The sequence below is a fragment of the Oncorhynchus gorbuscha genome, linkage group LG08 (genome assembly GCF_021184085.1).
Source record: "Oncorhynchus gorbuscha isolate QuinsamMale2020 ecotype Even-year linkage group LG08, OgorEven_v1.0, whole genome shotgun sequence".
NCBI classification, from domain to species: Eukaryota; Metazoa; Chordata; class Actinopteri; order Salmoniformes; family Salmonidae; genus Oncorhynchus; species Oncorhynchus gorbuscha.
In genome coordinates, this window is record NC_060180.1 from 38,533,850 (window position 1) to 38,561,150 (window position 27,301).

General features: G+C 42.3%; 1 protein-coding gene across 1 annotated transcript in view; it reads left to right on the forward strand.

Annotated features, from left to right (window-relative positions):
• LOC124041616 (excitatory amino acid transporter 5-like) overlaps positions 1-27,301 on the forward strand; it is an 85,742-nt gene that overhangs the window by 27,493 nt on the left and 30,948 nt on the right. Inside the window, exons 3-7 of the mRNA XM_046359399.1 lie at positions 13,602-13,817; positions 21,225-21,267; positions 22,262-22,496; positions 22,871-22,970; positions 24,500-24,733. Of these exons, the coding sequence (XP_046215355.1) occupies positions 13,602-13,817; positions 21,225-21,267; positions 22,262-22,496; positions 22,871-22,970; positions 24,500-24,733 (828 nt within the window). The remainder of the gene's footprint in view (positions 1-13,601; positions 13,818-21,224; positions 21,268-22,261; positions 22,497-22,870; positions 22,971-24,499; positions 24,734-27,301) is intronic.

The window sequence follows — 27,301 nt, forward strand, 5'->3', positions numbered from 1 at the left end:
TACTTGAGGAGGCAGGTGAAGTGGAGGGCCGAATGTACCCCTGCCCCAGAGATTCAGAGACATGTTTCCATAGCCTCCGTCTCCGCCTGTGAGAGGGGATACACGTGACTCCTGGGAAGTGCAGCATCTACCAGGAGATCTATTGCAAAATTGCCCCGTCGATGAGGTGGTAATTTATTTGCCTTCTTTTTGGAGAAGGCGAGAGCTAAATTGGCATATTCTGTGGGAATACGCACGGTGGAGACCTGGTCTGGACTCTCCACCGTAGTAGCACCGACGGGAACCCCTAAACACCTACCTGAGCACTCTCACGACCACCCTGTGATAGCCCTCTGTGGCCAAGAAACAGTCGGGTAATGACAAGCTATCCAGGGTAGGCCCAGCACCACAGTAAACGCAAGAGAGTCAATAAGGAAGAGACTAATTCTCTCTGTATGACCCCCCTGCGTCACCATGCCCAAAGGCGTGGTGACCTCCCTAATTAACCCTGACCCTAATCGTTGACTATCTAAGGCATGAACGGGGAATGGCACATCCACGAGAACGATGGGGATCCCTATACTATGGGCTAAAGCCCTATCAATAACATGCTGGGAATGCGGGGAAAACTCAGGGAATGTGACAAACACAAACATATGTGCAACAGAGGGCTCTGGGTGAGATTAGTGCCGGCTCACCTGGGGTGGCGCCAGAGTGCCCTGCCTGCTGCCTCGATTCTCAGAGGAACCAACCCAGCACCGACCGGCAGTGTGACCTCAGCTGCCACAGATGGTGCACGAGCGGAACTCCCTCCGGTCTCCCTGCACACCGCCCCTCCCAGCTCCATGGGTATCGGAGAGGGGGTTCGGGAGGATGGAACCACCAGACCCCGATATAAACGTCCGCGAGTAGCCAGCATGTTGTCCAGCCGGATGGACAGGTCCACCAGCTGGTCAAACGTGATGGTGGTGTCTCCGCAGGCCAGCTCCCGATGGACGTCCTCACACAGACTGCAGTGGTAATGGTCAATCAGGGCCCTGTTGTTCCATCCTGCGCCGGTAGCCAGGGTCCTAAACTCCAGGGCGAACTCCTGGGCGCTCCTCGTCTCCTGCCTCAGATGGCAGAAGCACTCACCAGCCGCTCTACCCTCGGGAGGGTGGTCAAAGACTGCCTGGAAACGGCAGGTGAACTCCTCAAACTGGTCCAATGCCGCATCTCCCTCTCTCCACACGGAGTTGGCCCACTCCAGGGCTTGCCCGGTGAGGCACAAGACGAGGGCAGACACCCTCTCATGGCCCAATGGAGCCGGGTGGATGGCTTTCCAGATAGAGGTCTAATTGTAATAAGAACCCCTGGCAGTTCGCAGCCCTCCTGTCGTACTCCTGGGGCAAGGAGAGACGGATCCCACTGGGTTCAGGCGGGAAAGGGGCGCTCAGGAGAGACCCCGGTTGTGCTGGTGGAGGCGTTGGAAGAACTCCCTGTCTCTCCCAGCGGTCCATTGTCTGGACAACGCGATCCATGGCGGTGCCAAGATGGGGAAGCATAACCTTATGCTCCTGGAAGCGCTCCTCCACCTCAATGGCTGGGGCACCTTCTCCTGCTGACTCCATAGTTGAGGTCGGTGATTCTGTAATGGGTGCGAACTGGTGGCAGGGAAGTCGGGCGCAGGAGAGTGAACTTGGTATAAACTGAGTAGTTCAATAAAATTCAAAAACTCCCGAAACCAACATATACAAAATGAAATAAGAGGGTGCAAAACCCGTCGCACACCAGAACATAACTAGCACCAATACATACAACAAACAATCACCGACAAAGACATGAGGGGAAACAGAGGGTAAATACACAACATGTAATTGATGGGATTGGAACCCGGTGTGATGGAAGACAAGACAAAACCAATGGAAATGAAAAATGGATCAGTGATGGCTAGAAGGTCGGTGACGTCGACTGCCGAACACCGCCCGAAGGAGAGGGACCAACTTTGACGGAAGTCGTGACATCCTCTGAGGAGATGGGAGGACCTTCCAGAAGGACAACCATCTCTACTGCACTCCACCAATCAGACATTTATGGTAGAGTGGCCAGACGGAAGCCATTCCTCAGTAAAAGATATGACAGCCTGCTTGGAGTTTGCCAAAAAGCACCTAAAGGATTCTTAGACAATGAAAAACAAGATTTTCTGGTCTGATGAAACCAAGATTGAACTATTTGGTCTAAATGCAAAGCCTCACATCTGGAGGAAACCTGGCACCATCCCTAAGGTGAAACATGGTGGTGGCATCATGCTGTGAGGATGTTTTTCAGCGGCGGTGACTGGGAGACTAGTCAGGATGGAGGAAAAAATGAAGCAAAGTATTGAGAGATCCTTGATAAACACCTGCTCCAAAGTGCTCAGAACCTCCGACTGGGGTGAAGGTTCACCTTCCAACAGGACAATGACTCTAAGCACACAGCCAAGACACTGCAGGAGTGGCTTCGGGACAAGTCTCTGAATGTCCTTGAGTGGCCCAGCCAGAGCTCGGACTTGAACCTGAACCAAACATCTCTGGAGAGACCTGAAAATTGCTGTTAAACGACGCTCCCCATCCAACCTGACAGAGCTTGAGAGGATCTGCAGAGAAGAATGGGAGAAACTCCCAAAATACAGGTGTGTAAAGCTTTTAGCGTCATACCCAAGAAGACTCGAGGCTGAAATCACTGCCAAAGGTGCATCAACAAGGTACTGAGTAAAGGGTCTGAATACTTATGTAAACGTGATATTTAATTAAATATTTTTTTTATACATTTGAAATCCATTGTAGAATAAGGCTGTAACGTAACAAAATGTAGAAACAGTCAAGGTTCTGAATACTTCCAGGATGCACTGTATTTCTTATTTCTAAGAAACATATATGCATTTCTAACAGACATTCTGACAGATCTAAAGCAAATTGATTAAATGGAGCAGAGGAAAAACTATCTTCGCTCTGCTTTGCTCTCATTTCTAAGAAAATTGTTGTCAGTCAGTCGTCATGGCGATGGGATCAATCCCTTTAGGCTTTCCAGGCTTGACCTTTTGAGAGGGAGTTTCCTCTTCGACCCCTCACAACAGCAGTGGAGGCGGATGGGAGGAGCTATAGGAGGACGGGCTCATTGTAATGGCTGGTATGGAATAAATGGAATGGTAACAAACATCACACATATGGAAACCACATGTTTGACTCTGTTCCATTTTGACTGAGTGACTGCGGAACATCAAATCAAATCAAATTTTATTTGTCACATTAACATGTTAATGCGACAGTAGCGAAATGCTTGTGCTTATAGTTCCGACAATGCAACGAGTAATCTAATCTAACCTATCAATTCCAAAACTACTACCTTATACACACAAGTGTAAATGGATAAAGAATATGTACATAGAGATATATGAATGAGTGATGGTATAGAATGGCATTGGCAAGATGCAGATAGTATCGAGTACAGTATATACATATGAGATGAGTAATGTAGGGTATGGGAGGGAACAGGGAGTACAGGAGAGGGCTCAGAACGCACCCTTGTGGGGCCCCAGTGTTGAGGATCAGCGGGGTGGAGAAGTTGTTACCTACCCTCACCACCTGGGGACGGCCCGTCAGGAAGTCCAGTACCCAGTTGCACGGGGCGGGGTCGAGACCCAGGGTTTCGAGCTTGATGACGAGTTTGGAGGGTACTATGGTGTTAAATGCTGAGCTGTAGTCGATGAACAGCATTCTCACATAGGTATTCCTCTTGTCCAGATGGGTTAGGGCAGTGTGCAGTGTGCTTGCGATTGCGTCGTCTGTGGACCTATTTTGGCGGTAATCAAATTGGAGTGGGTCTAGGGTGTCAGGTAGGGTGGAGGTGATATGGTCCTTGACAGCCATGGTGTCTTTAGACAGATACATTATGTTCTAGTAGAGATTGTTTTCATAGTCTCTGTTTACATACAACATGAAAATCAACACACAATCCGATACATCACAGAAACACAATACAATATACAACAGTGTTGTTGTACTTTGTGTCAGCAAAGGGAGGAAGTGAGTGAGGTAGCGATTGTAAACTACCTATCTACTACATCGGCAATGGAAATATACTGTCAGTCACAATTATCACAAGATTCCAGTGATATGCAATTGCAAGTAAACAACCACAAAGTGTGATTAACATAAAAAAACAATGACAGCGAATTCTAAATCTCTTTTAAAAGTCATGAAAAATTTGGTTCCAGGAAAAAAACGATTGATTTATCAGTCACATGCATACCTCCAAGCCCTTCTGGCACCAACTGATGCATGTCTGATGCCTCGAGTTCTGATTATCATTTTGGATTTTCTAATTTGGCAGCATCCAAACACATTTAATAAACCATAGTTGAATAAAGAATTAACATCTAATGAATGGATTTGTTTTCATTGAATTTGAGTTCTGTAGCAGACTTTACTGTTAATTGGGAGATGTCTGATACTTCATGATTCTTCTCTTTTCATCTGGCTGTGTATTTTTCTATTCTTGCTGCCCCAACACCTCTGATAAACCATATTTGAAGAAATCATTGATTTCTATTTAATGTATTTGCTTTTATTTGTAATGACAAGGACGGATTGTCCCTGTGTGAAAATGAGCAAGAGTGTTCATCAGTTTCTTGATGACTACACAGTCTCTTGTGTAGACTGGATGAATCTCTGTGCGTCCCAAATGGCACCCTATTCCCTTTATAGTGCACTACGTTTGACTGGGGCGCACACACACACACACACACACACACACACACACACACACACACACACACACACACACACACACACACACACACACACACACACACACACACACACACACACACACACACACACACACACACACACACACACACACACACACACACTAATCTCGGCACCCAGACCCAAATGAGTGTCACGGCCGTGTCCTGAGAGACTTAGTCTCGTACATTAGAAGCCTTCTGAGGCTATGAGCGGCTATATCTTAGTGATATATGAAACAGTTATATACATACTGTACATACTGTACACAAATACCCTCCCCCTTCACTCACTGCCTTCTGTGCCCATCTCCTGCTGGTAAGAGACTGTGTGACGATCAAGGACATCCAGAAAGCTATCTCAGCCTCAGCACAGTCTCAAGATCGGGATGGTTCACTGCATCTACGTCCCAAATGGCACCCTTATTTCCCATTCCCCAATTGGCCCTGTTCAAACGTAGTGCAAGGAATGGGGTGCCATTTGGGATGTAGATCGTATCTCAGAGGGGTATCTGCGGAGGACAGACTCACAGCACAAAATGGCAGAGGAAACATTCATTGACCACCCTAACCCGCCAGCCAAACAATACAGGATTAGATTTTAGGCAGCTCGGTCAACATCTTGCTTGCATCCCAAATGGTACCCTTTTCCCTATATAGTGCACAACTTTTGAACAGGGCCCATAAGGCTTTGGTCAAAAGAAATGAACTATGTAAGGAATATGGTGCCATTTGGGAAGCATCTCTTGTCTGTCCAGCTCTGGCTATCAGAGAGTCCCAGAGATCAATGTCCCCTCCATTTCCTGTTCAATATAAATGCTCTCTGGTACTAAATGGTAGTCAATCTGCAACAAGTGCTCCCACTGATACAGTGTGATTTCTTTGCCTTTTCATTACTGAGAGTGATGTCACATAGCCTTCGTTTTGTACTACCAGTACAACAATTAGTTGTACATTACATTCATGGCAAGGGCTACATGAATCAAATTTGAATATGAATATGAATGAGCATCTAACTGAGAGAAAATATTTCTATTAAAGGGCTAATTATAATCCCTTTCACAGAAGTTAAGCGCTATAGCATGATTGAAATGTAAAGGTAATGTTGCCATGTTCGCTGAGACTGATTTAAGGTAAATGATGCATAGGTCGGCTCAATCGGAATTTACCTTTAAATCTTGGCGTACCCATCCCATTTTCGTCAACATCCGCTAAATTGCAGAGCGCCAAATTCAAATTAAATTACTAAAGATATTTCATTTTCATGAAATCACAAGTGCAATATAGCAAAACACAGTTTAGCTTGTTGTTAATCCGCCTGGCGTGTCAGATTTAAAAAAAGCTTTACAGCTAAAGCAAACCAAGCGTTTATGTAAGGACACCTCTCTCAGCAGACAAAACATTACAAATAGCTATCAGCAAAGTAGATTGGTCACGAAAGTCAGAAAAACAATAAAATTAATCGCTTACCTTTGAAGATCTTCAGATGTTTGCACTCACGAGACTCCCAGTTACACAATAAATGTTCCTTTTGTTCCATAAAGATTATTTTTATATCCAAAATACCTCCATTTGGTTAGCGTGTTTTGTTCAGAAATCTACAGGCTCGAGCGGCCACGACGGTGCAGACGAAAATTCCTAATAGTATCCGTAAAGTTCGTAGAAACATGTCAAACTTTTTAAAATAATCAACCCTCAGGTTGTTTTTACAATAAATAATTGATAATATTTCAATCGGACCGTAGATTTTTCAATAGGAGAGAGAGAGAAAATGTCTGCTCCAAGCTGACATCCAAAACTCTGCTGGCACCCAGCCATCCACTGACGCGATGTGATAGTTCTCGCTCATTTTTCAAAATAAAAGGCTGAAACTATGTCTAAAGACTGTTCACACCATGTGGAAGCCATAGGAAAAGGAATCTGGTTGATATCCCTTTAAATGGAGGGAAGGCATGCAATGGAACAGGGAGCTTTCAAAATAAGAGGCACTTCCTAGTTGGATTTTCCTCAGGTTTTCGCCTGCAATATGAGTTCTGTTATACTCACAAACAATATTTTGACAGTTTTGGAAATGTTAGAGTGTTTTCTATCCTAATCTGACAATTATATGCATATTCTAGCTTCTGGGCCTGAGAAATAGGCAGTTTAATTTGGGTATGTTTTCCATCCAAACATCAAAATACTGCCCCCTACACTCAACAGGTTAACCTCTATGGGACCGGTGACCCCCCCACGGGATGGTTGAGCTAACATGCGCTAATGTGATTAGCATGAGGTTGTAAGTAACAAACAATTTCCCAGGGCATAGACATGTCTGATATGGGCAGAACGCTTAAATTCTTGTTAATTTAACTGCACTGTTTACATTAGGTATTGCAGTGAAATAATACCATGCTATTGTTTGCGGAGAGTGCACAATTATGAACTTGAACATGTATCAATAAACCAATTAGGCACATTTGGGCAGACTTGATGCAACAGTTTAAACAGAAAGGCAATGGTTCATTGGATCAGCCTAACACTTTGCACATACACTGCTGCCATACACTGCTGCAATCTAGTGGCCAAAATCTAAATTGCTCCTAAATTGGAATAATACATTATGGCCTTTGTCTTGTATTTCAAAGATGATGGAAAAAAAGAAGAAAAAAAAACGTACGTTTTTTCTTTGTATTATCTTTTACCAGATCTAATGTGTCATATTCTACTACATGAATTTCACATTCAAAGTGTTTCCTTTCAAATGGTATCAAGAATATGCATATCCTTGCTTCAGGTCCTAAGCTCCAGGCAGTTAGATTTGGGTTTGTCATTTTGGTCGGAAAATGAAAAAAAAGGGTCTGATCCTAACTGGAGCGAAAGATCGAGAGAAAAGCATTGAAACTCCCCAAGGGCATAGTACAGCCACTCCCATTTTCTGAAAAATTGCATTATGGGCCCTGAAAGCACGAAAATAGTGCCACTGCTTGTATACTTCGTATTTTGGCAAATTTAGTACGACATCCGGTAACTTTTGGCATACTAACTACATCCATGCTACGATCAATGAGCATACTACATACTCAATTTACATCACAAATAATACAGTTAATGTGGTTAGTATTGGAACACAGATCTAGTGTGCATGTGCATTTGGGCCGTGTAAAGCAGATGCAACCCGGGTACGGTCCATGAATTGGACTATGCGAATGTAAAATACTAGATTATGTTGAAAACAATGGTCCGCCATCTTGGTCACCGTCTTTTGTTATTTTATACTGCAGTGCTTATTACTCAACTGAGATCATTAGTGGGATGGTTGGAGTTCTCTGGAAGTTGGAAAGTTGCAGTAATGTTGGAAGTTATGTCCTAAAGGGTTTTACCCTGTGCTTTGAGTGTTGGATTTCTTATGTTCATGTCATAGATCTGTTTCTATTGATTTCTGTGTATATTTGATGTGCCTGATGACTAAATACTTAGGGAACGCTAGTAAGAAGAAATGTACCATGGCTTGCGAAATTATTCACCCCCTTGGCATTTTTCCTATTTTGTTGTCTTGTATCATTTGATTTACACAGCATGCTTACCACTTTGAAGATGAAAAAAACCTGAAAACTTGAGCATGCATAACTATTCACCCCCCCAAAGTCAATAATTTGTAGAGACCCCTTTTGCAGCAATTACAGCTGCAAGTCTCTTGGGGTATGTCTCTAATAGCTTGGCATATCTAGCCACTGGGATTTTTGCCCATTCTTCAAGGCAAAACTGCTCCAGCTTCTTCAAGTTGGATGGGTTCCGATGGTGTACAGAAATCTTTAAGTCATACTACAGATTCTCAATTGGATTAAGGTCTGGGCTTTGACTAGGCCATTCCAAATGTTTCCCCTTAAACCACTCGAGTGTTGATTTAGCAGTATGCTTAGGATCATTGTCCTGCTGGAAGGTGAACCTCCGTCCCAGTCTCAAATCTGTGGAAGACTGAAACAGGTTTCCCTCAAGAATTTCCCCGTATTTAGCGCCATCCATCATTCCTTCAATTCTGACCAGTTTCAAAGTCCCTGCCGATGAAAAACATCTCCACAGCATGGGATGTTATTCTCTTTTTTTATTTTTTTTATTTGACCCCTTTTTCGTGGTATTCAATTGTTTAGTAGCTACTATCTTGTCTCATCGCTACAACTACCGTACGGGCTCGGGAGAGACGAAGGTTGAAAGTCATGCGTCCTCCGATACACAACCCAACCAAGCCGCACTGCTTCTTAACACAGCGCGCATCCAAACCGGAAGCACCGATGTGTTGGGGGAAACACCGTGCACCTGGCAACCTTGGTTAGCGCGCACTGCACCTGGCCCGCCACAGCAGTCGCTGGTGCGCGACGAGACAAGGATTTCCCTACCAGCCAATCCCTCCCTAACCCGGGCGACGCTAGGCCAATTGTGCGTCGCCCCACGGACCTCCCGGTTGCGACAGAGCCTGGCGCAGTCTCTGGTGGCGCAGCTGGCACTGCAGTACATCACCCTTAACCACTGTGCCAGTGGGGATGGTATTCTCAGGGTGATGGGAGGTGTTGGGTTTGCGCCAGACATTTTCTTTGATGGCCAAAAAGCTAAATCTGACCATATGTTTGGGGAATCTCCCACATGCCTTTTGGCGAACACCAAACGTGTTTACTTATTTTTTTCTTTAAGCAATGGCCTTTTCTTCTGGCCACTCTTCCGTAAAGCCCAGCTCTGTGGAGTGTACGGCTTAAAGTGGTCCTATGGACAGATATTCCAATCTCCGCAGTGGAGCTTTGCAGGTCCTTCAGGGTTATCTTTGGTCTCTTTGTTGCCTCTCTGAATAATGCCATCCTTGCTTAGTCTGTGAGTTTTGGTGGGCGGCCCTCTCTTGGCAGGTTTGTTGTGGTGCCATAATCTTCCCAGTTTTTAATAATGGATTTAAAATGGTGCTTCGTGGGATGTTCAAAGTTTCGGATATTTTCTTAAAACCCAACCCCGATCTGTACTTCTCCACAACTTTGTACCTGAGCTGTTTGGAGAGCTCCTTGGTCTTCATGGTGCTGCTTGCTTGGTGTAGTCACTTGCTTGGTGGTGTCCCTTGCTTAGTGGTGTTGCAGACTCTGGGGCCTTTCAGAAAAGGTGTATATATACTGAGATCATGTAACACTTACAGTGGTCCTGTGAGATAGAGCATGTAACACTTACGTAGAATTGTACACTAAATGGCATATATTATTATTATTATTATATATTACATTGTGGACTTTATTTAACTAATTGTGTGACTTCTGAAGGTAATTGGTTGCACCAGATCTTATTTAGGGGCTTTATAGCAAACATCTGCATGAACCACTTTTCCGTTTTTAATTTTTGGGAATTTTTGGAAACAAGTCATTTTTTTCATTTCACTTCACCAATTTGGACTATTTTGTGTATGTCCATTACATGAAATTCAAATAAAAAATCAATTTAAACTACAGGTTGTGTTGCAACTTAATAGGAAAAAATGCCAAGGGGGATGGATACTTTTTCAAGGCAATGTAAGCACTGTATGCTATTAGCTGAAATATTTCTTTGAAGCCTTGTTTTCCTGTTTTTTTACGTACACTGAGTAGACCAAACATTAGGAACACCTTTTCCCTCAGAACAGCCCCAATTTGTCGAGGCATGGACTCTACAAGGTGTCGAAAGCATTTTACAGTGATGCTGCCCCATGTTGACTCCAATGCTTCCCACAGTTGTGTCAAGTTGGCTGAATGTCATTTGGGTGGTGGACCATTCTTGATACATATGGGAAACTGTTGAGCGTGACAAACCCAGCAGTATTGCAGTTTTGACACAAACCTACTACCATACCCCGTTCAAAGGCACTTACATTTTTTCTCTTGCCCAATCACCCTCTGAATGACACACATACACAATCCATTGTCTCACAGCTTAAAAATAATGTTTTAACCTGTCTCCTCCCCTTCATCTATACTGATTGAAGTGAATTTAACATGTGACATCAATAAGGGATCATAGCTTTCACCTGGATTCACCTGGTCAGTTTATGTCATGGAAAGTGTTCTTAATGTTTTCTTAATGTTTTGCAGTACACTGTATATTGGAATTATTGCATGAAATTGTGAAAATTACAAAAATGCCCCTTTAGTTTAGGAGCTGTTTTAAAAGGTTTTGGTGGGATGGAGTTTCGTCCCATCACCAGGCGGCAAATTAGTTAAATTAGTTAATTAGTTCATATTTGATGTTGAGATAAAGACGACTGCGTTCGACCTTTAAAAAGTGTATTTCACATGAATGTCCCAATACACTATACAGACGAGAACAAGAGGTAGCTAACCATTTGAACAACCGTTAGTTCTCTCTCTCTTTCTCTCGTTCGCTCACTCTACTCACTGTCTACAGTTTGATTTTCTAGTCTCTCTCTTTCTCGCGCTCTCTCTCTCTCTCAATTCTATTCAATTTGCTTTATTGGCATGACGTAACAATATACATGTTGCCAAAGCGTATTTAGGAGACTGGGTGATTCATTTACAACATTAACATATTTAAAATAATAATAATCAATATTGTCAAATGGACAATCAGTAGCAACAATAATCACGGGTAAAAAAATCATCATACAATGGAGAATAACAGCATAAAGGAAAGTTGGTCTGTCAGACACGGTCCCTCATATTATTGCAGACAGAAATGTAGTGCGCTGCCAACCTACAGCTCTCTGCGTCTTCCCCCAACAGGACGGTAGCCTATTATCAATCATCAGAGAGGTCTCTGAAACCTTGAATAAGGGTTTCAAATTTGGGGAAATTACACTTTTAGTTTGACATTTTTGAAACATTTTGTCAGGAAATGCAGCTGTGTCTCAGGTCCTGCTGTGGTGCAGTGGTTGCACAGCCTTTCCTCTTCCTCCATGTTTCCTGTGTCTACCATTCTCAATGGCAAGGCTGTGCTCACTGAGCCTGTACTTTGTACAGGTTTTGATCAGTAACCATGGTCAAATAGTTTGCCATGGTTTACTGTTGATGTAGTGCCAGATAGCAATGCATTTTGCTTTGTGCTTGTGTTTCCCAATAGGTAATGTAGTTTTGTTTTGACTGTGTTGTAATTTGGTTAATTCTGATTGATTGGATGTTCTGGTCCTGAGGCTTCAGTGTGTTAGTAGAACAGGTCTGTGAACTCAACCCCAGGATCAGCTGGATTAGGGGACTTTTTTCTTTGCTCAGTGTTTGGCATTGCAGAGCTTGGTATTGATATGAGAGGGAGGAGCTGTTTAGTTGACTAGTGTCAGTTGCTTGCTGTTGTGCTGTGCTTTTTTGGTTCGGATTGTACGTTTATAGAGTTTTAAAGTCTCATAGTAATGAAGGCGTAATTCACCATTATTTGGCACTTTGTGCTTTTGGTTTGATAGTGTTCCATTTTTTCCCCCGATAATTTAAAAATCTGTATCAAACGAGTGGTCATCGGTATTTTAATGTATTTATTTTTAAAATCTATTTCAGTTGTGCTTCTTTATCCGTTTGCCTGAAAATATTGTTTATATGTTTTACTGCTAGATTGATGCCTTCTTTACTATGAGTGTATGTAATATCTAGAAAGTTATTGTGTTTGGATTTTTTGGTTACTGGTTGCCTTCTGTGCTGTTTTGGGCCCATCTGTATGAATTTCTGAAATTGCACAGCTTTCTGGGCTGTGAATGTGTGGTTGTTTCCAAGTCTGTACTTTCGAGGAACAAGGTAATTTGGCTGTGATCAGACAGAGGTGTTAGTGGCTTGATGGTGAATTAGCTGAGAGAGAAAGGGTCAATGTCTGTAATGTATAGTCTACTGTGCTGTGGCCAAGAGGTCAGTAATAGGTGAATCTCCCCAAAGAGTAACCTACCATTAACAAAGTACAGACTCAGTCTTTGACAGAGCTACAACAAATCCCTTCCGTTTTTGTTGATGGTGCTGTCACTGTTGTTTCTATGGGGCAGGTTAAGACAGAAACAGTATGGCCTGTAATAAAGCTGTCCCCTTGTGTGGTCGTTAGGTCAGATAGTGTGCCTGTGAGCGCATGTGTTTCTCCACACATCAGCACATTTCCCTGGGTCTGTGAGTGACAGTGAGTGACAATGTCTGCCTTACACCATGTCTCCTGCAGAATGATGACATCAACATCTTTTCAGTGGTAAACTCTTCAGTCCAAAGATTGACAAGTTTAGGCCCTGAATGTTTCACATGCTAACTGATAGTGATTTCATGTTGCAATTAAGAAAGAATAGCACAGTAAAAAATACAGTAATTACTAAGTTGTTAGGAGTGAGATAAACAATGGTTAACAGCAAACGGGTTCTGTTTTTATTTTTTCCTTCTTTCTATTGAACAAGTAAACTCTTAGTACAGCAGTGTATGCGTGTGTGTTGAGTGGAGTTTAGTGCAGATATACTGGAGGAGCTGTTTAATCTCACTCAATCCTCCAGAGTTCTCCTTTCCACTGAGGGCCTCAGCGTAGCTGCGCTGGTCCTGCTGTTGGGCCCCGTGGATGGTGGCCAAATCTGGGCCAGGGGGCTGCCTCTCTGGTCTGGTAGAGGTGGTGGTCTGGTGTGGGGTAGTAGGCTGGGCCTGGTCCAGTCTGGCTGTGCCAATGGAAGTGGTGATTCTCTGGTGGTGGGTAGGGCCTGTGGGGTGTGCTGGGTCTGGTGTGGAATTGAGGGGGCTTGGGGCTCCTTGGTGGTCTGGTAGGGGTCTCTGGGTGGTCCTCTGTCCAGTAAGGTTTGGTTTGTCTACCAAGTGCCCCCTAACCATTCTGTTTCTCTCTGTCTTCTCTCCCTGTGATGATCTGCCTGGCTCCTTCACTTCCTAACCATTCTTTTCCTCTCTCTCTCTCTCTCCAGTTTGATGTCGGGGCTAGCAGCCTTGGATGCCAAGTGTTCCAGCCGCCTGGGCATCATGACCGTCTCCTACTACCTGTGGACCACCTTTGTGGCGGTGGTGGTGGGCATCCTCATGGTTACCATCATCCACCCAGGGGGCGCCGCCCAGAAGGAGGACAACGAGGACAGCGGCAAGCCAATCATGAGCTCCGCTGACGCCCTGCTTGATCTGATTCGGTAAGAGACAGGAAGAAGATCATTACATTGACCTTTGACCTATGTTGTTGCGTGTCCTACTGAATTGAATCGTTCTAAAATCAGCCTACAGTGAAGGTTCAATTATTCAAGGGTTGCAATGTTGAGGGGTTTTATTTGTCACGTTTACAATAAACATTTGTTCCCCAGTGCAAAACATATTCTAGACAGGAATATTGCTATTACTTTGTCAGTTCCTCTTCAAGCCTCTGTACTCTGTGACTATTGAGATGCTAAAGGCTTTGTTGTTCAATAAATCAAATGTATTCACATAGTGTCTTTTATAAAAGCTACATTTCTTACAAGGGTTTTTACACAGTAACATGGCAACTGCAGATTCCCAAGACCCTCTAGACCTCACTCAGTAAAAGACCTCCCCTTCATCAGAATTTGTTTGAGGCAGGCTTTAGAAAAATGATTTGATATGATAAATGATAAAACCAGTAAGACATGCGTGTGTCCGTGAGTGTGTGCGTGCGTGTGTGTATGTGCGTTCCGTGTGGAGATTGTAGCAGGCAGCTAAGGGGCTTCCAGCACTTAGCTTCACCTCCTCAGTTAACAACAACAATCCTCAGCAGAGCCTTGGAATATAATTACCATTGGTTGCGTCCCAAATGGTAACCTATGAATAGGGTGCCATTTGGGATGTAGGCCAGCAAGATCCAAGATCTTAAGCACAAGAAATTTGTAAGATATAGTGTTCATTGGATTCGTAACATATCGTAAAAAAATTTAAATAAAAAATTGAAGGACGTAACAAGTAATGCGAAATGGACGACGCAGTACACAATTTGACGACGTAGTACACAATTTGACGACGTAGTACACAATTTGATGACGTAGTACACAATTTGACGAGGTATTACACAATTTGATGTCCTAGTACACAATTTGACGACGTAGTACACAATTTGATGACGTAGTACACAATTTGATGACGTAGTACACAATTTGACGACGTAGTACACAATTTGATGACGTAGTACACAATTTGACGACGTAGTATACAATTTGACGACTTAGTACACAATTTGACGACGTAGTACACAATTTGACGACGTCGTACACAATTTGATGACGTAGTACACAATTTGACGACGTAGTACACAATTTGACGACGTAGTACACAATTTGATGACGTAGTACACAATTTGATGACGTAGTACACAAAAATCGGGGACCACTTTTGGCTCGTGAACACTACTGGCTGAAATTATGCAAAAGTTTGAGAGTGCATCTTTGATGCTTTATTAAAAATCATTAAAAAGCAGCATTTTTATTCTCGATGTTCTCTTTTCCATCCAATGCCACCGTGTCAACACTCCAGCTAATGGATCATTATTGTGTCCTATATAGAGTTGAAGTCAGAAGTTTACATACACTTAGGTTAGAGTCATTAAAACTCGTTTTTCAACCACTCCGCAAATTTCTTGATGACAAACTATAGTTTTGGCAAGTCAGTTAGGACATCTACTTTGTGCATGACACAAGTCATTTTTCCAACAATTGTTTACAGACTGATTATTTCACTTATAATTCATTGTATCACAATTCCAGTGGGTCATCTGTACAAACAATAGTACGCAAGTATAAACAACATGGGACCACGCAGCTGTCATACCGCTCAGGAAGGATACGCGTTCTGTCTCCTAGAGATGAACATACTTTGGTGAGAAAGTGCAAATCAATCCCAGAACAACAGCAAAGGACCTTGTGAAGATGTTGGAGGAAACAGGTACAAACGTATCTATATTCACAATAAAACGAGTCCTATATCGACATAACTGCAAAAAACAAAAAAGCTGGAGACTCTTACCTCCCTCACTAGCTTTAAGCACCAGCTGTCAGAGCAGCTCACTGATCACTGCACCTGTACATATCCCATCTGTAAATAGCCCATCCAATCTACCTCATCCCCATACTGTATTTATTTATTTATCTTGCTCCGTTGCACCCCAGTATCTCTACTTGCACATTCATCTTCTGCACATTCTACCATTCCAGTGTTTAATTGCTATATTGTAATTACTTCGCCACTATGGCCTATTTATTGCCTTACCTCACTTATCCTACCTCATTTGCACATGCTGTATATAGACTTTTCTACTGTATTATTGATTGTATGTTTGTTTATTCCATGTGTAACCCTGTGTTGTTATATGTGTCGAACTGCTTTTCTTTATCTTGGCCAGGTCGCAGTTGCAAATGAGAACTTGTTCTCAACTAGCCTACCTGGTTAAATAAAGGTGAAATATATATATATTTTTTAATAACCTGAAAGACCGCTCAGCAAGGAAGAAGCCACTGCTCCTAAACCGCCATGGAAAAGCCAGACTACGGTTTGCAACTGCACATGGGGACAAAGATTGTACTTTTTGGAGAAATGTCCTCTGGTCTGATGAAACAAAAATAGAACTGTTTGGCAATAATGACCATCGTTATGTTTCAAGGAAAAAGGGGGAGGCTTGCAAGCCGAAGAACACCATCCCAAACGTGAAGCATGGGGGTGGCAGCATCATGTTGTGGGGGTGCTTTGCTGCAGGAGGGACTGGTGCACTTCATAAAATAGATGGCATCTTGAAGATTAAAATTATGTGGATATATTGAAGCAACATCTCAAGACATCAGTCAGGAAGTTAAAGCTTGGTCGCAAATGGGTCTTCCAAATAGACAACGACCCCAAGCATATTTCCATAGTTGTGGCAAAATGGCTTAAGGACAACAAAGTCAAAGTATTGGAGTGGCCATCTCAAAGCCCTGACCTCAAGCCTATAGAAAATGTGTGGGCAGAATTGAAAAAGTGTGTTCGAGCAAGGAGGCCTAAACACCAGCTCTATCAGGAGGAATGCGCCAGAATTCACCCAACTTATTGTGGGAAGCTTGTGGAAGGCTACCCGAAACGTTTGACCCAAGTTAAAGAATTTAAAGGCAATGCTACCAAATGCTAATTGAGTGTATGTAAACTTCTGACCCACTGAGAATGTGAAAGCTGAAATAAAAGCTGAAATAAATAATTATCTCTACTATTATTCTGACATTTCACATTCTTAAAATAAAGTGGTGATCCTAACTGACCTAAGACAGGGAATTTTTACTGAGAATAAATGTCAGGAATTGTGAAAAACTGAGTTTAAATGTAATTGGCTAAGGTGTATGTAAACTTCAGACTTTATGACCACCTCTGTCGCCTCAGTTCAACCCAATCATGTGTATAGAAAACATACATCTCTGATTCAACCTCTGTTCACCATCACCCCAGAGAGGATTATTTGGTACTGTAGCTCCCCAAGACAACATTTAACCCAGATTTAATCCTTTTCACATTTCTCCGGTAAGAGTTTATACGTCTCTGGTTCAACTTCTGTTCACTATCACCCCAGAGGATTATTTGGTACTGTAGCTCCCCAAGACAACATTTAACCCAGATTTAATCCTTTTCACATTTCTCCGGTAAGAGTTTATACGTCTCTGGTTCAACCTCTGTTCACCATCACCCCAGAGAGGAATATTTGGTACTGTAGCTCCCCAAGACAACATTTAACCCAGATTGAATCCTTTTCACATTTCTCCAGTGAGAGTTTATACGTCTCTGGTTCAACCTCCATTCACCATCACACCAGAGAGGATTATTTGGTACTGTAGCTCCCCAAGACATTATTTAACCCAGATTGAATCCTTTTCACATTTCTCCAGTGAGAGTTTTGAACTGTTTAATTCAACTGTGCCAGAGATATTTTGGTAACATTTGAAAGAATATTTGGAAATATAAGGCCAGGGCCTATATTTGGAAAATATTAAGCTATGAACTGCTTAAATGACAATATAACTGCTATTTTAGAGATAAAGTTTGAGATAGGCAAAACTACAACACTGGCTGCCCCCAGGTGCGTTTGTTACTGTTTTTGTTCTGAGGAAATTAGCATCCAGCATCGTGGTATAAAAAAAGAACATTGTACATTCTCTGATGTTCTACCGTGCATTAAATCTCCAGCGTCTGGTTGTCTCTCACCCAGCCACCCTGGTGGTTAACCATGTGTGCTGTGTCATGTGCTGTCTCAGTCTCACGGAGTGTGTGTATGTGTGCGTGCATGTGTGTTTCAGTGACACGAACGCACACAGGATGTAAAGCCTAATGCCTCCTCTGTCAGTGGGTCACAGCTAAGCTAATTAAGCAGGTGAGGGATGGAGTGTGGGTTTAGGGTTAGGGTTAGACACAGGGACATGCTAGACTGACTCAGAGCATCACAGTATACATGACCATAACAGTCGGTCAGTGGGCCACTGTCACAAGCACTTAGTCACCCAGTCACAGGCCTATGGCCCTACACAGCTCCCAGTCACAGGCCTATGGCAATTACCTACACACAGGGACCGCTCGTAGGGAGGCTTTACTACACAGACAAATGCAGTTTGTCTGTGTATAATTACTTTATTATCATTTAGAATGAATGATTAACAAACATTTACCATATGTTATAGTAAACGTAATAAATAAAAAGGCAGTAAGTTGGCATACGTGTTTGTTCACAAACGTGTATTTTTTTTTTGTTAGAGCTGAACACCTACCTTGTCATGTGGTGTCCTGCATGAGAAAATTGTAACAGGTAATCAGATTTATGACGTGAAAAAGTGTATGTTCAGCCAGACTCAGGGATTCTGTGGCCCTTCACTACAACACAGAGTCCTCATGTGAGAGACTCTACACAGACAATGGCACTTTATTACTACATTATTACTATTAAATATAACTGATTAAGGAACACTGAATATCTTTTATTGTCATTGTGTAAGTATAGGTGGTGCTCATTCAGGTGTATTTTGATTAGAGCTGAGCATGTGCATTAGCCTGTTGCATGCTGTTAAACATAGGGAACTGATGCAGAGGGTAACTGCACAATTATTTATGTGTTTTTTTTAAACTTGAGAAATTATAAAATGAAAAGTGAGTGCTAAGCTCTGTGACATTTTGAAAATGCGTGGGACAATGACCTGTGTATCTATACCAGGGTTGAAGTCAATTCCATTTCAATTCTAGTTCATTCTGGAAGTACACTGAAATTCCAGTTCCAATTGACTTTAAAGCTTTTCAATAAGGAACATGTGGAATTGGAATTGACCCCAACCCTGGTATCCACCTAGGCAGCAGCTATGGCACATGTACATGAGGCCAGGAGGAGGGATCCTGCCTGTCCTTGTTGTCGCTGTGTGTTTTTTTTTTATCCCAGAGGACAGCTGTGCTCAGGATTTATCCTAAAGCTTTAGAGCCTCCCTCCCTCCCTGCCTTCATCTATCATGCCAGTGTATATATGTGCTTATGTCGGTGCGCCTCTTTTTGTGCATGTTTGTGCGAGGTGTATGTGTGCGTCTGCATGTCCAAGTATGTGTGTGCTTATGGCCGTGAGCTTGTGTGTGTGTTTAATGTGATGTGGATAAAAGCGTCTGCTAAATGGCATATATTATTATTATTATTATGTGTGTATGAACGTGTGTAATGGTGTAGGTTTAATTAGTGGCATTCGTTCTGATCCACACTGTGTTTGATTACCAGAGTGGTTTATTGGCTTGACTCTCATAGAGGCCCGGAACGGATGACTTAGTCATGGAATCTACTATAAATCAAGTCAAATTCAAATCCAATGTATTTGTCACCTACACAGTTTACATGTATGACCTAGTGATTAAATATACTGCACTTCAATACTCTATATCAGTATTTTTATTTTAAATAATCTTTTTTTCCTTTTTTCTTAAAACCATCAATCAACAAATGAATCACATTCTATTTATACAGTGAATTTTACAAATTTTAGCGAGCAGGTTGTTTATTATTGCTCTATATCCATATATTTTTTAAAATGTTAATTTAACCTTTATTTAACTAGGCAAGTCAGTTTAGAACAAATTCTTATTTACAATGACGGCCTACCACGGCCAAACCCTAACCTGGACGACGCTGGGCCAATTGTGCGATGCCCTATGGGACTCTCAATCACGGCCGGTTGTGATACAGCCTGGAATTGAACCAGGGTCTGTAAGTGATGCCTCTAGCACTGGCCATATGTTTGCATTTCAAATAGCGACACTCATCCTGAGCTCGCACCTCCAGCCCTGGGAGGGACATTCCCGCAAAGTGCAGGAGATTCCATTTGTCTCCTGGTGACTTCCAAGGCTGAAAGTGATTCAAACTGAACCTGAGGTTTGTGAATGTAATTATGTGAATTAAATAGTTGTGCTTGGATTGTTTCAAGAGCTGTATATTAGGTATGTTCAGAGAGAGTGGGTCAAAATTGTATGTTGGGTTGGTTGACCGGTTATCAGGCATATTCCTGTTGTCTGGTCATAACATTCAAAAGATCAGAGTCTCCTTTGGTTTAACGGTGAACTTGTTTTGAAAGCTCCATGAAGACACGCGCATTTCTTATTAGTTGAGAGTCAGTTACTCTGTCTTGTACTGTAATGTATAATGTATTCTATGTACACAGTAATTGTTTGCGTGTCAATTCATTTGCGACGAATACATCTTATTGGTCGATTTGAGTAAATCCACCCCTCATTTATAGAGTAACTCTTTGACTATACATTCATAATTTAGTAGGTCTATTGGTAAATGTTATTTGGAATATACACATAGCATTATGCATAGGTTCTAACATGACATCTCTGGCTAAGATAGACCTACATTAAAGCTTGGACTGTGGTTGCTATAAACAACTCGCAAGTCCCATAAGCCACTTAATAATCACATAAAGCTATCTTAGAACACATGTAATTACAGTACCAAGTGGTGACGTGCAGACTCTCAAGCTGGCTAGACCCTTCGGTATACAGTACCAGTCAAAAGTTTGGACACACCTACTCATTCAAGGGTTTTTCTTCATCTGTACTATTTTACACTTTGTAGAATAATAGTTGAAGACTTCAAAACTATAATACACATGGAATCATGTAGAAACCAAAAAAAGTGTTCAACAAATCAAAATACATTTGAGATTTTAGACTCTTCAAAGTAGCCACCCTTTTCCTTGATGAATGCTTTAGACACCCTTGGCATTGCTACTACTATGTGTTCTACTGAAAATGCTACTACTGTACACATTGTGTACAGCGTTTCTGGTTATCCACAAGATGTGAAAGAGAGAAGTGGTGCACCAGAAAAGGTTATAAATAAAATGTAAAGCTTTTGGATGCGGTCAAGTTCTCTGACTCCTTATTTGGAACATTCTGTGCTTCCATGTCTGTTATTGGAAAGTCTAGGCACATAACAGATTTGAACTTCACATGAAAAAGTTTGATTGAAAAATTGTGAATCATCTTATTTCAACACTTTAATTTCTGAAACCTGTCAGCCGGCTACAGAGTTGAACCCTTTTCTATATTCTTCCCTTCCAGAAACATGTTCCCAGCCAACTTGGTCCAAGCAACTTTCCAACAGGTGAGCAGTATGACATTATCATACTGTATATAGTAGAAATGTAGACGTTTCCATTTTAGTTTCCTAAAGAGTTTTAGGAGGAGTGCCAAAGCATGAAATGCCGATAATAGGAGATGCATGAGATTATTTGAATGGAAGTCTGTATATTTGAAATACAAATTCACCAAATTATGGGTGACCGTTGACCGGAATGCATTCAGTACAGTATATTTAACTAATTCCGACTCTTTTTCATACACGTACCATCATCATGCTTAGCTTGTATATCTATCTACACATAACATGTTAGATAATTCAGTATGACATTAATGTATATACTGTATATATACTGTATATATACTGAGTGTACAAAACATTATGAACTCTCTTTCCATGACATAGAATGTCCAGGTGTGTTTAGTTGAAAGCTCGATCCCTTATTGATGACACTTGTTAAATCCACTTCAATGAGTGTAGATGAAGGGGAGGAGACAGGTTAAAGAAGGATTTTTAAGCCTTGAGACAATTGAGGCATTGATTGTGTATGTGTACCATTCAGAGGGTGAATGGGCAAGACAAAAGTTTTAAGTAAGTGCCTTTGAAAAGGGTATGGTAGTAGGTGCCAGGTGCATTAGTTTGTGTCAAGAACTGCAACGCTGCTGGGCTTTTCACACTCAGCAGTTTCCCGTGTGTTTAAAAAAATGGTCCATCACCCAAAGGACATCCAGCCAATTTGACACAACTGTGAGAAGCTTTGAAGTCAACATGGGCCAGCATCCCTGTGGAACGCTTTCGACACATTGTAGAGTCCTTTCCCCAATGAATTGAGGCTGTTCTGATATTTGGAAGGTGTTTTGTACACTAAGTATATATCTGGTCTTGTTACTTTAGTAACGTTCCAGGAGTATTCCCATAATGAAGTCCCCCCTGCCCAAAGTGGCCCTGACAGAGAGCTTTATACAGTATATGTTGAATACTTTAATATGATATTCATGTATACATCTGGTCCTATTAGTACCGTACCAGGAGTATCCCCATCATGAAGGCCCCCCCACCCACGGTGGCAGCCTCCCTGATGGAGAGCACCACCCGCAGGGTCTATATCTACGGTGTCCAGGACGACAACGGCACCGACATCCAGAACTTCTCCCTGGACTTGACACCTCCGCCTGACATCCAGATGCGCACACTGCCCGGGACCAGCGATGGCATGAACGTCCTGGGGATCGTCATCTTTTCCGCCACCATGGGTGAGTGATGTCATCACTGACCTCTGACCTCTAACCCTGTGATGACATTATGGGTGAGGGACAGTTCCACTAACAAATGCACACACCGACGTGCACGCATGCATGCACACACACACACAAACACACAGACACACACACAAACCCCCTAAGGCATACTGCCTTGTTGTGCCATTATGTTTGAGTGACATCAGATACTATCACTGTCATCCCTACACTTCATCTAGTTAACCTTTACACTTTAGTTCTTTCCTCAATGTTTATCAATTCCCTATAGTAAAAGCACAAACTATTAGCAAATCCAACTGGCCCACGGTACGGTGTCCATGTTGTCTCAGTCTAACACCATGTGTTGTTGTTGGTGGTGGTCTCTCCAGGTATCATGCTGGGAAGAATGGGGCCTAATGGCAGCGCCTTGGTCAACTTCTGTCAGAGTCTGAACGAAGCTGTCCTGAAGATTGTCGCCATAGTGATCTGGTAAGAGCTAGAGGCCCCTCACAAAAAACAAGGAACTCAGTTGGGGTCTCAACTTACTGTTAAGAGTTAGAATAGTAGAATGCACAAGGTGCAGGATCAACATTTGGTTGTGGATCAGCAATTGTTCTCTTGTAATTTCAGTCACTGACAGTCACTCAGTTAGCCATGTCAACTTTCAAAATATATATTGGTAAGTTAAGTCTAGCCAGCTATCTAAACTTGTAGTAATCATGGCTGACCACCGACCAGGCACAGAGGGCACGTGCCCAGGGGCCCTGACCTCCAGGGGGACCCCATTTATTTGGTTTATCACTCAGACATCATTAACATGGCATAAGTAATGGCAAAGGTGTAAAAAAATATTTATTTATTTATTTTTTATTTCACCTTTATTTTACCAGGTAGGCAAGTTGAGAATAAGTTCTAATTTACAATTGCGACCTGGCCAAGATAAAGCAAAGCAGTGACACATACAACAACACAGAGTTACACATGGGGTAAAACAAACATACAGTTAATAACACAGTAGGAACAAGTCTATATACAATGTGAGCAAATGAGGTGAGATAAGGGAGGTAAGGCAAAAAAAAGGCAATGGTAGCAAAGTAAATACAATATTGTCACGCCCTGGTCATTATATTTTGTGTTTTTGGTATATGTTTGGGTAAGCCAGGGTGTGACATGGGTTTATATGTTGTGTTTTCGTATTGGGGTTTGTAGTAATTGGGATTGTGTATGATTAGGGGTGTGTCTAGTTAGGCTTGGCTGCCTGAGGCGATTCTCAATTGGAGTCAGCTGCTTATCGTTGTCTCTGATTGGGAACCGTATTTAGGCAGCCTGAGTTCGCGTTGTATTTTGTGGGTGTCTGTACCTGTCTCTGTGTAGTAGTCACCAGATAGGCTGTAATTAGTTTCACTTGTTTGTTGTTTTCGTATTATCAGTTATTTCATGTACTGCGACATTCTTCATTAAAGTCATGAATAACCTACACACTGCATTTCGGTCTGACTCTCTTCATACAACAAACGAACAAAGTTACAAATATAGCAAGTAAAACACTGGAATGGTAGATTTGCAGTGGAAGAATGTGCAAAGTAGAAATAAAAATAATGGGGTGCAAAGGAGCAAAATAAATAAATAAAATATTATATATCTTCAACGCATGGCAAAATGGGTCAAATTGCAGGAAATTAGATGTAAAACTGTAAAAAGAAATATCGCTGCCCCATGGCGAAATGAATAGAATTGCCTGACATGTTTTATAAAATTACCAGTAGTATTCTAACAAAATGTCTCTCTGCCTCATAGCAAAAATGTGTAGAACTGCAGAAATCTTGCCTTAAAACTGCCCTTTTTTTTGTACACCCCAAATGTGTAGAATTGCAGGAAAGTAACTTAAAAACCAAAATGTTTCTCTCCACCGTCAAGAGCAGGGCCAACCAAATCTCGCTTAGGGCTCCCAAAAGCCGAGAGGACCTACAATGAGAATCTACAATGTAAATAACTCTTAATTTCCTGGTCCACCGCAGGTACTTCCCTTTCGGCATTGTGTTCTTGGTTGCCGGTAAGATCCTGGAGATGGACGACCCGTCGGCCATGGGGAAGAAGTTGGGGTTCTATGCTATCACCGTGGTGATGGGGCTAGTGCTGCACGGTCTCTTCATCCTACCAGCCATGTACTTCTTCATCACCAAGAAGAGTCCCATCGTATACATCAGGGGCATCCTGCAGGCCCTGCTCATCTCCCTGGCAACCTCGTCCAGGTAAACATCAACGACCATAAAACTGACCCTAACCCTAACCCTAGATTCATATCCACACACTGTCTCAATCCTAACCCTAGCTCCAGCCACAATCCTAGCCGTAACCCTAACTCTAGACATAATACTAACCCTAGCCATAACACTAACCCTAGTCAAAACCCTATAACCATAACCCTAGCTCCAGTCACATTCCCTACTCCAACCTAATAAATGTGGTCCCATCTTTTGGCACTGATCTCACTCATCATATGGCACTGATCTCACTCAGATCTCATCACATTTGTTGGTATGGAACACTTGAGTCCCCTGTATGTCCCCAAACCGATCTAGTCATGAAGACATCCACTAGGGATCTAGTGATGGAGACATCCACTAGGGATCTAGTGATGGAGACATCCACTAGGCATCTAGTGATGGAGACATCCACTAGGGATCTAGTCATGGAGACATCCACTAGGGATCTAGTCATGGAGACATCCACTAGGGTGACCGTTGAAAAAGGCATTAATAGATGGTGCAATGGGTGTAAAGACTTTCACGTTGCACTATTTTCAGATTTTGCTGCCTTAAAATGTAATCTAAAAAGGGATGCAATTTTATATTTTCCCTAAGGATCTACACGACGTACTACACATTTTCGAAGTGAAAGACAATTATAGAAAATGATTCTAATTATAAAACATTGAAAAACAAAGATGTCTTGTTTGCGTATATGTCTTCACACCCAGGAGAGAATACTTGGTTGAAGCACCTTTGGCAGCCTTTACAGCTGTGAATAATTTTAAACACGATTCTACCAACTTTGCACAACTCCTTGGGCAACATATATACACTGTTTTGTCAAAATTTCTCAAGCTCAGTAACTTTGGCTGGGAATCATTGATGGACAGCAATATTCATACCTTGTCTCTGATTTTCAAGCAAAGTCAGGACTGAGACTGGACCACTAAGGAACACGCAACACCTCTTGGAAAGCAATTCTGGTGTGTCTTTGGCATTAAAATGTGTGTCATTGTCCCCCCAAAAAGCTAGGTTTCATATTTATTTTGATCCTGACAAGCTCCCCAGTCTCTGCTGGCGACAACCATAACCATAACATGATGTTGCCGCCACAATACTTGAAAATACAGAGGGTTTCACTCTACATGTCATTTTTAATTTAGGACAAAAAGTGAATTCCTTTGTCGTGTTGTCTTGCGGTACTTAACGGCCTTATTACAAACAGAATGGATGATTTGGAGTGGATTTAAAAAAAATACAGGCTTCCTTCTTTTCACTGTGTTATACACACCAGTAATGTGGAGAGAAAACCATGTTGTTGATCCTCTGTATTTTAAGGCAACATCATGTTATGGGTATTCTTGTCACCGGGAGGGACTGGGGAGTTTGTCAATTAAACGTTGACAGCAGTAAAAGGGTGTAAATATAATGAGCAGGATCTTTCAGTGAATCTCTCTGCTCTTGAATGAATCATAGCCATTGAAATAAGCATCTCTGTCTCGTGTTGAGTTTGGTTGAAATTAAATGACAAAATATTAGCTTGAATCAGCCTTACACCACTGTCTGTGTCTATCTTGTCATTTACACTGAGCAAAAATATAGACACTACATGTAAAGTGATGGCGCCAGAGGGTAGTGCTGCCTTCTTAACCAACCATGCTATTTTGTTAGTTTTTTCGCGTTGTTCGTAACTTGTTTTGTACATAATGTTGCTGCTACCGTCTCTTATGACCGAAAAGAGCTTCTGGACATCAGAACTGGGATTACTCACTTCAAGTTGGACGAGGAGTTCTTCTTCAATGAGTCGGACGCAAGGGATATACTACGGATGCCCGACCAGGCCCAGATCCCTGTGATTGGCTGAAAAAGGAAACGTAGGTTTTGCGGAAAGAGATCAGGATGCCTTGTGAGGATTAGGCGATGAGTGACTAATCTGCCCTTGCCTTCCGTTCTGCTAGCTAACATTCAATCGCTGGGAAATAAATGGGTCGAGCTGAAAGCACGTGTATCCTACCAACGGGACATTAAAAACTGTTATATCTTATGTTTCACCGAGTCGTGGCTGAACGACACATCATTAAGAACATACAGCTGGTGGGCTATACACTCTATTGGCAGGACAGAACAGCAGCCTCTGGTAAGACACGGGACGAGGGCCTATGAATTTATGTAAACAACAGCTGGTGTACAATATCTAAGGAAGTCTTAAGGTTTTGCTCACCTGAGGTAGAGTATCTCTTGATAAGTTGTAGACCACACTATCTAACTAGAGAGTTTTCATCTGTATTTTTCGTAGCTGTCTACATACCACCACAGATCGAGGCTGGCACTAAAACCGCACTCAACCAGCTGTATTCCGCCATAAGCAAACAGGAAAACGCTCATCCAGAGGCGGCGCTCCTAGTGTCCGGGGACTTTAATGCAGGGAAACTTAAATCAGTTTTACCTCATTTCTAATCAGCATGTTAAATATGCAATCAGAGGGGAAAAAAATTCTAGACCACCTTTACTCCACACACAGAGAGGCGTACAAAGCTCTCCCTCTCTTTCCATTTGGCAAATCTGTCC